This window comes from Panthera uncia, assembly GCF_023721935.1.
Source record: "Panthera uncia isolate 11264 chromosome B3 unlocalized genomic scaffold, Puncia_PCG_1.0 HiC_scaffold_2, whole genome shotgun sequence".
In the NCBI taxonomy this organism is placed as follows: domain Eukaryota; kingdom Metazoa; phylum Chordata; class Mammalia; order Carnivora; family Felidae; genus Panthera; species Panthera uncia.
The window spans coordinates 2,929,935-2,940,746 of record NW_026057583.1 but is presented as its reverse complement, the minus strand read 5'-3'; the positions used below and the strand labels follow the sequence as shown (position 1 = coordinate 2,940,746).

The 10,812-nt window shown below is 52.1% G+C and overlaps 1 protein-coding gene across 6 annotated transcripts in view; it reads right to left on the bottom strand.

The window, feature by feature from the left end:
* The window catches only part of TM6SF1 (transmembrane 6 superfamily member 1), a 30,824-nt gene that overhangs the window by 13,167 nt on the left and 6,845 nt on the right, over window positions 1-10,812 (bottom strand). For 2 of the 6 annotated variants that reach the window (XM_049614318.1, XM_049614321.1), the window contains 4 exons: window positions 8,043-8,140; window positions 3,093-3,196; window positions 1,295-1,377; window positions 522-643 (listed from right to left, as the gene is read on the bottom strand). In XM_049614318.1, coding sequence (XP_049470275.1) covers window positions 522-643; window positions 1,295-1,377; window positions 3,093-3,196; window positions 8,043-8,140 — 407 coding nt within the window. Of the gene's footprint in view, window positions 1-521; window positions 644-1,294; window positions 1,378-3,092; window positions 3,197-8,042; window positions 8,141-10,511; window positions 10,807-10,812 lie in introns of those variants that run through there. The other 4 variants (XM_049614320.1, XM_049614324.1, XM_049614323.1 and 1 more) reach the window with 4 other exon arrangements.

Genomic DNA, 10,812 nt, shown 5'->3' with positions numbered 1-10,812 from the left:
CCCCCCCCCGAGCCAGTACTGTTTCACTCCGACGACCTTGGCTGTGAATGGAAGGGAGGGGTCTCAGAAGACGTCCTGGAGCCAGTCTCCATGTGCCTGGATCTCTTGGTAAATCACACCCTGTGGCTGTGTGTGCTACCTTGAATAGCAGCATCTCTCCAGCCTCCCCTTGGGACAGTATATGCACTGGCATCTCTGAAAGAGGGGCCCGGATGCTCAAATGCCAGGCCATAAACAGCCTCAGACAAACCACACACGCCATGCACTAATGCAGAATCTGATGGGAACAGCCAGTACGGACCAACAGCACGGCCTGGCCCACTGAAGCAGATGTCTGAAGCAGACAGAAACACCCTCCCTGCCACTGTAACTAAGGCGTGACCAATGCACAGAATCGACACAGTCAAACCAGCTGCCCCAGATGCTCCCGTCCACGGAGGCGTGGTTCAGTGCGATCACCAGGAGATGTGAGTGAGCCCTGTGCGCTTGGGAACAGGTTACAGTTAACGTAATAAAATCACCTTTGAGGGATAATTATAATTTTCTGACGGCTGATTATAGATTCTGAAACCAGCCCAGACAGGAAGACAAGTGTATGGTATGCTTAAGAAGAAAGCAGGGCAAATGCGTGTTCCATACTTCCCTATTTAAAAGAAAGAAAGAAAAAGTCAAAAGTTTGCCACAAGCACGTGTAAACATAAGCAACATTTAGGATACCGCCCCACCTCAAGCCGTCTAAAATTGTGCTGGGGACCAGGTAATATTCTTAAATGAGACACACACAAAAAAAACAAAACAAAAAAAAACAGGTCAAATTAAAACTATCAGGTGCTTTTTAACAGGCACATTCTATCCACTGTATTTTTAAAGTATATTTAATATAATGCCCTGATTTCTTGCACATGTAAATTACCTTTTACATTAGCTTTTGAGAGTCTTCATTTTTAAATGTATTTATCAAATGTATCGAGTTACATATAATACACAAAGCTGTAGGAAACATTTGCACACTGCCTATAGCCGCAAACACAATACTCACCCCCTCTAGATCCTATATGTCAGGAAGCCCTGATACACCATTGTCTAATTGTTCAGTGTCTACTTCCAAAAATTGCTCAAAAGCCATTTCTTAAAAAGTGAGATTAAGGAGGGGAAAAGGAAGAATTCTGCCAAACAGCGTTGTGATAAGCTTGGAATTTCTTGATTCTGTTACAACCAAGATACCTCCTCTATTTAAGAACACTCCCCATTGTTTCAGAAAAAGGAAAGTGAATTTTAAGATAAAGTTTCTTACCCACAATGTTTCCTGGCACAAAAACAACAATGCTCATGATAATAGATCCAACCCAGTAGAGGCCAATGGTTCTATAGCTTTCCCTGTAATGAAAAAATCTTGGCTTAGTGCACTTGTCTTAGAACACCCATTAGCAAAAGATGATCCATATTATTAGCGGTATCCTAACTAGTAAAGTCTATGAACCAAAACTTACTGAATCGATAGTTAAAAATCAACCCTCGGGGACCCTGGTGATCAAACTTCATTTCCACCTGTGATCTACACCATAGAACCCTCTTTGTGTCCTTTTGAATAGGAATTTCGCTTGCAACACTGGTCGTCTGTTAATCTACAGCACAGTCAATCACTGTCAAAGGAAGTGCCTCATTTTTGACGGTTTTGTAAGAAGTTCCCAGCAGGAAAGGAAAAAAGAAAGTTCACAAAAAGAAGGGAAATTGGACCCATATTTTAAATCACTGTAAGTATGAGTAATAGGATGGGAAGTGGACTTTTCATGGTGTCAGAATTTTGGCCAGAGCTCTAGAGACAAAGATAATATGTAACCCCTCCCCCGTGTTCAAAAGGAGCCACCAGACACCCCTGACCTTACCAGGCAGTGTGGACAAAAAGCTCTTTCAGCCGATAACCCTGACAGCCCACCTCCACAAGGGGCTATGAGGAATCAAAAGGAGAGTATCTGAAGGGAAACAGGTGGCCGATACTGTGTTTTCCGCCTGCCCCACCTCCCGAGCCAAGTGCGGCAGATTCACAATGACTGGGATTGTCAGCAGGAGAATCTTCTTCCCCAGCAGGATGCTAACTGAGCCACAGAAACTCGCCCACTCCCGGCAGCCTCCGAGCAGAGCCCAGGCATTCTCTGAAATACGTGACGTGGTCCCTGGAACTTGGGTACCTTTCATGATGAGAGAAGTCAGTGCCCAGAAAAGTCCAAAACTTAGCGGGAGCTGTCCCTGAGTTCATGACTGAGGCAGCTGAGGCAGCAGGGGCATGGGGCAAGAATGCACCATTTTCTCTAACCTGGAGCCAAGGGGAGGCCCAGGAACCTAGCTGGGCTTGAAGAGATCCTACCCCAAAGGGTATGCGATCTAGGTTACAGGGACCCCAACGGAAAGAAGCTGCGGGTGTACCAGCAATGGCAGAGGAGTCCCACGCATTCAGCCAGAGAGAGCTCTGCTCGCTTGGATTTGCAACGCCCACGTTCCTGTGGAAGGGTCTCCCGAGAGCCCACACGTGTGCGCCACGTGACAGACCTAGCGTATCCTAACGGAGGGCATCGATCCCCAGAAGACTAAGTGTCACGTAAGACCCTGCCCCTCTTCCTTTATCTCCACGTGTACGTACACACACGTTCCCGGAGAGGCCAGCTGCACGGCGACTCGAGAAAGAACAAAACGAGAGGCCATACGCCCTGACCTCAGTGCAGACCCCCACGCCTCAGGGCCACACGGGAACCGGAGGTGGAGGAAAGACAGAGCTTCGAACCGAAATGAGATGGAAGTTTAAAACCAGAACGGACTGGGCTTTCACTCCAGCAAATGAGACGGTCCTTAGAACACAGTCAGTAACTTGAGCGGTCTGCCCAAGCTTGTCACCATGGCAGGGGACGATCCAGAGGGCCACGTTCAAAAGGCAGCGATGCCAAGAAAACAAAGCCACGTCTAACCTGTGTCCAAGGAGCGTATGTTCATGTCCGTGTATGCCTGTCTGTGTATTTGCCCCCACATCTGTGTTTTCCTTCCGTACCCGCGTACCGGTTGCTAAGGCAAAGGCACACACAGCAGACGGACCGACTTACTCCCATGCTATGGCTGCCACCATCACCAGATACATCAAATAATGAGCAGAGCCATCCCAGTAGCAGATCATGTGCCCGTACGCCGTGTTCAGATACGGTTCACCCTACGGAGAGATTAAGAAATGAGTCTACTTTACATACGACTCGGACATCTCCACACAGAACTCCAGACCTGTTTTCAAGTCAAATGAAACAGAACCAGCTTGTGTCTGTCTGCTAACTTGAAACTATGCAGAATCCTGTACGATTACAAATTAGTAGGCACATGAAAACACAGCTTTACCCTGGAGCCCCCAAAACTGGAGCCTGCCGCGGGATGGCCCTGAAGAATGCCCAGCCAGCATCTGACCGGCTGGGCCAATGCCCATGGATGGCGATACAAGACAGACAGCCTCATGGGCAATCCGCTAACGCACTGAGGCCAAGTCAAAAATGAGACTCAGGGCGCTTAGCTCTGGCCAGAGGACGGTGGCCAGAGGAGACCCTGCTCACCAGAGCCACCGGCCGACCTTCCCGATTCACCTACGTGCTCATCCCCAGGCTTGCACGAGTGAGGACGAGGAAGGCACTTCTGCCCCCCCCCCCCCCGACACACACACAGACGGGCACCCAACCGCCCTATGGGACAGACAACGATTGACTCCATTTTATAGATGCCAAGGGGCATCTGTACGCCAAGGGGTTGTGAGACCGGCCTAAGGTCACACAGTTGACATCTAGCACAGAGCATACTGTCAAGAAAAGCCATACTTCTGAGGATTTTTTCATTTTACAGCCATGAGATCCCATGACGAGCGACATGTCGTGCTTCCGGAAGGCTACCACAAGATCACTGTCCGATTTGCACGGGCTTTTCGTTTCCTTCTGAGTCTCGTGTTCCTTTCTTCTCTCTCCCACGTCCATGCCATCCCGCCTTGTTTCTGGCCTGTCTTCCTAAGATGCCCTCAGTCCTTTCTGCGGCCAGAACAGTCAGATCAGCCAGCCAGGAGGGGCCCCTCTGAAGCATGGTGTGCCCGGGGCAGGGCCTGCCCGGTCCTCTCTCCCCACAAGTGAGATGGAATGAGAACTAGCAAGGAGGCAGAAATAACACAGCAGCTGGACTTCTGTGCCCACGCCTGACGCACATCTTTTCTCCCTGACATGCTTCGACTGAACAATCCAATCCGATTTCATGACTTTAATTGTTCATGCCTACACATCGGACTCTCGGAGCTGGTGCTGGCTCCCCTGGTGGCTTCATGGACACTTTTTTTTTCTTAATTAAAAAAAAATTTTTTTAAGGTTTATTCATTTTACAGAGACAGAACATGAGGGGAGGAGGAGCAGAGAGAGAGGGAGACACAGAATCCGAAGCAGGCTCCAGGCTCCCAGCTGTCAGCACAGAGCCTGACGCGGTCTCGAACCCACAAACCGTGAGATCATGACCTGAGCCGAGGTCAGACGCTTAACAGACTGAGCCCCCAGGCGCCCCAGGACATTTGTAACTAGATGCCCCACGGGCCCTTCAGAACTCCTAAGTTTTCACGCATCAGCTTCTGCCCTCAATTGAGCCTCAGCTGGCTTCTCTTTCTTTTTTTAAGTTTATTTTGAGAGACACAGAGAGAGCGAGCCAGCAGGGGGTGGGGCAGAGAGAGTGAGAATCCCAAGCAGGCTCCTCACTGTCGGCACAAAGCCCGACGCAGGGCTTGATCTCACAAACTGTGAGGTATGACCTGAGAGGAGATCAAGAGGCTGATGCTCAATTGAGCGCCCATCCCCCTCCCCCTCCCTGCCCCCACCCCTGTCCCTGTGCCCCCGAGGCCTCTATCTTAAGGATGACACCACCCTGCCTGCCCAGCTCAAAGCCGCAGGGTCCCGTTTCCACCCCTCTCTCTCCTATGCAGTGTGTGGGCATGTCCTTTCATTTCTGTTTATGAGGTCACCGCGGGCCACCCTCCCTCCGGTTCAAACCCTCCCTGCCCCTCACTGAGCCATTCCCAAACGGTCCCTCTAGCTGCCTGCTCTCCTTCCAATCCACCTGCCAAATGAAGAGTCATTAGCTCTTGACACATTGCTCTTCTGTTCCAAAGCCTTCCAGAGCAAGCTTCCGCCTGCGGGACCAGGCCAGCCTCCTGTATCTGGCAGCCGGGTGCCCAGAACCTGGCCCTGCCGTCCTTCCCGCAGTGACGCCAGCCCACCTCCTCACACCCCGTCTGCCTCAGGGCTGGCCAACCTCAGCAGCTCGACCTCCGGTCCCTCTCAGCAGCCACTTTCTCCCCAGAACCTGCCCCCTCTGGACCCAGTGGCCCCAGGCTCCCCAGGCTTCCCTCCGGCGTCTCGGCCTGTCCCTTGGCAGTTTGCTTCAGGGGGCTCTTCTGGCTACGGCCTCCCACGTTCCACCCTCCGGTGTCTCCTCTCTCCCCACTTTCCCCGAGCAGGCTCCTACTGAGATGGCCCCCAAATCTCTCCGCCAGGAATGTTCCTCAGCGCTCAAGCCCTGCCAACCAGAACATCTGCCAGGATGTCCCTCAACCACCCGAAACTCCACACGTCCCCAGATGAACTCAGCATCATCCCTGCAAACCTGCACCCCAGGCTGACCGTGGGGAGACACCTGCTGTTTCTCACCTCCAAGCTTTCGCTCAAGCTGTCCCTTCCCCTCGGAATGCCCTCCACCCCCACTCCCACCCCAGTCCATCTGGAAAATGTCTGTCATCCACTGTCATTGCAATTTAAAAAAATGCTAGGGGCTCCTGGGTGGCTCAGTCGGTTAAGCGTCTGACTTAGGCTCAGGTCATGATCTCACAGTCCATGGGCTCGGGCCCCCCATCGGGCTCTGTGCTGAGATCAGAGCCCGGAGCCTGCTTTGGATCCTGTGTCTCCCTCTCTCTCTGCCCCTCCCGCCGCTCATGCTTGGTCTCTCAAAAATAAGCATTAAAATTTTTTAAAAAAATGCTAGAGCAATATCACAAATTCGATGGGGACTCCCCTGACTGCTTCCGGACTTAGTTCTTCCTCTGTGCACAGGTAACACCGTGTTTTACTGCCTTTCGCTTCATTGTGCATCGCAGACACTGAGTTGTTTGTGTTGTGTTTTGTGTTTTTTGTTTTTTTACGAATTAAAGCTCTGTGGCCACCCTCCATCAGGCAAGTCTCTTGGGGCCGTTTTTCCAACCGCAGTTGCTCGCTTTGTGTCTGTGTCACATTTTAGTAATTCCGGCAATACGTCAAACTTTGTCATTCCTGGCAGAGTTGCTACGGTGATCTGTGACCCGTGATCTTTGCTGTTACTATTGTGACTGTTCTGGGGCCCCACGAACCGCACCCACACAAGACGGTGAACTTAGCAACTGCTGGGTGTGTTTGACCGCTGCACCTCCCTGCACAGCATCTTCCTGTCCTCGGCAAACGTCACTGTCGTCGTATCCTAGGAAACGGCCACGGCCACCCCCTCCTTCAGCGACCACCGCCCTGATCAGTCAGCAGCCACCAACATGGAGGCAAAGACCCTCCACCAGCAGAAGATGACTCACCGAGACCTTCGACAGTGGTAGGCAGTTTTTGCAATAAAGCATTTTAATATTAAGGTACGTATGCTTTTTGGACCTAATGCTATTGCACACTTAACAGACTACAGTGTAGTGTAAACATAACTTTTTTCTGATGTTTATTTATTTACTTTTGGGAGACAGAGCGCAAGCAGGGGAGGGGCAGAGAGGGAAACATAGAATCCGAAGCAGGCTCCGGGCTCCGAGCCGTCAGCACAGAGCCCGACGCGGGGCTTGAACCCACGAGCCGTGAGGTCGTGACCCGAGCCGAGGTCGGATGCTTATCTGACTGAGCCACCGGGCGCCCCATAAACATAACTTTCACATGCACTGGGAAACCAAAACATTCACGTGAGGTGCTCTGTCATGATATTTGCTTTAACGCAACAGTCTGGGACCGAACCCGTGATATCTCATAGGTGTGCCCATACGGTGTGCCCCGTGTGTGCCTCCATCACTGCTCCTAGGACAGCTAGGACTTGTCTCCACTTGAGACAGCTCCTGGCGGGAGAAAGCAGGTCTCGTGACCCCACAGTCTACTCCGGCTACTGTCTTTAGAAGTAAATTCCTCCGGTTCGCCCCTCCGGGCTTAGTAACACCTGCATACTTCCAAAAGCAGGAGGCAGGATGTCTTACTTTCCCATCACCCCCAACTCATCCTTGGGTCCCGCTCACTCCAAAGACTCCAGTTCTCCGAAGTTCGTCCCTCCTCCCTACCTCCTGTGCTTGGCCACCCGCCTGCCCTCACTGGCCCTGCGAAAGCCTCCCCTTCGAGCCCATCCTTCCTAGAGCTGACTGCATCGCTCCCTGGCTCAAAATCTTCCCTCGAGTGTGAGATAAAGTCCAAACTCCCTTAGCTTGCAGACGAAGCTCTCCATTATTTGAAACACAGACGAAGGCGAAACTTTCAGCTCTGCTCCTTCCTTATTTCCTGTGTGACCTTGAGCAAGTGACCTAAGTTCTCTGGGGCCGGATTCATCCACCCTAACACAGGGAGGAGGATTAGGTGTCTCAAGTGCCGGGCAGCACTGGCACATGACGACGGGGAGGGAAGGATGGTCATCGCAATCAAGCGGCTTCCGTAAGTGCCGTGGGGGTCGCCACTCTCCACGTGTAAGACCAGCTTGAGCTTTTGGCCGTAGTAATGGTTTCACAGTGACAGACACCAAACACCGAATTCACTTGAAGGATCTCATTCCTGGCGAAGGGGAGTGGAGCGGGTGTGAGGGAACAGGTGTACGGCCGAACTCTGGAGAGAAGTGCCCCCGCTTTGCACGTGAGTAAACCCGCTGCGTCCGTGGCAGTGAGCGATGCCACGGACCGTGCCTGCTTACACCAAACGGAGGGATTTCGTCTCTGAGCCACATGGCTGAGGCTGCTGACCGTTTGGCGTAAGGCTTACGGTTGCTAAGCGATGCCGTACCTCTCTCAAGTAGTGTGTCACGAACCCGTCAATGATTCCGTCCTGTTCCAGGGCTATGATGAGGTTCACCACACTGGTAAATCCGAACACTGCATACACTAGAGCAAAGAAAGCGAGAGTTTCCTTTTTAATTAAGAAAACGTTTTTTTTGTAAGTAACCTCCACCCCCAACCTGGGGCTCAAACCCACAACCCTGAGATCAAGAGTCGCGCGCTCCACTGACTGAGCCGGCCAGGTGCCCCAAGGAAGCAGTAGTTTAAAAAGCAGTAGGTCAGGAGGGGGCGCCTGGGTGGCTCAGTCAGTTAAGCATCTGACTCTTGATCTTGGCTCAGGTCATGATCTCATGGTTGTGGGTTCGAGCCCTGCATCCGGGCTCTCTGCTGACAGTGCAGAGCCTGCTTGGGGTTCTGTCTCTCCCTCGCTCTCTGACCATCCCCGGCCCCTAAAAAATAAATAAACAAACATTAAATTAAAAAAACAAAAAGCAGTAGGTCAGGAGACAATGACTAAGAGCTTGGCATTCACCAGTAACAGTGACTTGTTTTTAATGTGACTGTGGACACTCATCATGGGCTAACAGAAGGTCCCTCCTGCACACACATTGGTACCTTTGCCTGTGTCACTGCCCAAGTGCCCTGTCCAAGGAGACACCCGCCAGGGGGACAGAATGACAAACTCACCCGCTAACTGTCCCACAGGATTCTACCAGGCCCCCCCATCCGTCCTCCGCTCCCTACAAGTGGCTGCCCAGGACCCCACCTGCACAGAGGGAACAAAACCAGTAACCAGTGGCCAAGAATAGAGGCGACCACGAGGTGGGTATATTTACAATAATGACTCAGGGGCGCCTGGGTGGCTCAGTCAGTGTCCGACTTCAGCTCAGGTCATGATCTCATGGTTCATGGGTTCGAGCCCCACATCGGGCTTTGCTGACAGCTCAGAGCCTGGAGCCTGCTTCAGATTCTGTGTCTCCCTCTCTCTCTCTCTCTCTCTCTCTCTCTCTCTCTCTGCCCTTCTGCTGCTTGTCTTCTGTCTCTTTCTCTCTCAAAAATAAACAAACATTGAAAAATTAAAAAAAGTAAAACAAAAGCCATGAAAAAGTAAGTGGGGAGGAGAGCGGCAGAGGTTAACTCACAGAGAAGGGAAGTTGGCCTTGCCGAGTCTGCAGCCGGGGCCGCGGGGTTCACATTCTCACTGGGAGCGGAAGGCCCACGGCTGCCCTGCCATGCACACCCTGCCTCCCTGTGCCTCCCAGGCCTGTGGTCCAGGCCTGGTAGTCTGGGATCGGCCATCAGTGATCAGTCACCATATGTCTCCCAGGAAAGGAAGCATTTAGCGTCTGATCACTGGACAGTTCCACCCTCGTTGAAGCTGACAGGAGCATCAGATGCTGGGTCACAGGGGGTAAGCACCCGCCCTGAGGCTTCCGTGTGCTCAAGGCTGTGACAGAGACAAGGAGAGAGGGCCGAGGGTGTGGGAGCAAGGGTGCTCAACCCTGGGGAGTCAGGACAGACACAAGTCAGCTAAGTATGGGCACCACAGAGTGGCGGGGGGCCGGCGGGGGGAAGATGGCAGCAGGAGACCTGTCTAGAAAGGTGGACCAGGGCCAGAGCAAAGGCAGGTAGTGTGGGGCGGGAGAAGATGTGGGCCTTGAACTGGGACAGGTCCAGCTAATCTACTGACTGGCTATCCAATCTTAGGCAAGTTGCATCATTTACCTAAACTTCACAGTTTTTCAAAAAAATTTTTAATGTTTATTTTAGGGAGAGAGAAAGAGAGAAAGACAAAGTGCGAGTGGGGAAGACACAGAATCCAAAGCAGGCTCCAGGCTCCGAGCTGTCAGTGCAGAGCCCAACATGGGGCTCGAACTCACAAACCATGAGATCATGACCCGAGCCGAAGTCGGACGCTTAACCGACTGAGCCACCCAGGTGCCCCTCAACTTTAGGGTTTTTTATACACAAGCTGGGAGAAATTATTTACTCCCAATTCTTCTTTGCCTCCCCACCTTTGCCAAGATCCACTGCGGGCAGAGAATATGCCCCATGCCATCGGTGATAGACTCAGCCACATGACTTGCTGTGGCCAGTGGAACGTGTGGCCAGTGGAATTGACAATGGCCAACTCCAAGCCTCCTCTGCCAGGAGGAGGGCACGCCTTGGGGAGCTACTGGTCCAAGAGCAAGGAGACACATGACACAGCCCTGAATCTGACCCACAGCCTGAAGCACAGCATTCTGGCCAACCCGTGAGCAAGGAAAATAGATGTTTATAGCCAAGACATGGAAACACCCTACGTGTCCATTGATGGATGAATGGATAAAGAAGATACACAGACACAATGGAATCTTGGCCATAAAAAAAAGAAGGAAATCCTGCCATTGGCAACAACATAAATGGATTTCAAGGGCATTGTCCTAAGTGAAATAAGTTATCCGGAGAAAGACAAATACCGTAGGATCTCACTTACATGCGGAATCTAGAAAAGCTGAGTTCACAGAAACAGAGCTTGGAACGGTGGTTGCCAGGGGCCGGTGAGTGGGGGAAACGGGGAGATGTCGGCCAAACAAACTTCCGGGTGTAAGACGAGTGAGTTGCGGTATCTGATTTGCCGCGTGGTGACCGTGGTCGACGACACCGCGCTGCATACTTCGTGTTCCCACCGCGCACCAGAGACGGGTGATTACGGGAGGTGAAGGACCTTACTGAAGGCAAGCGACCTGGTCGTGGTCACCATCTCCCAGCGTATGCGCGCATCGCGTCACCGCAGC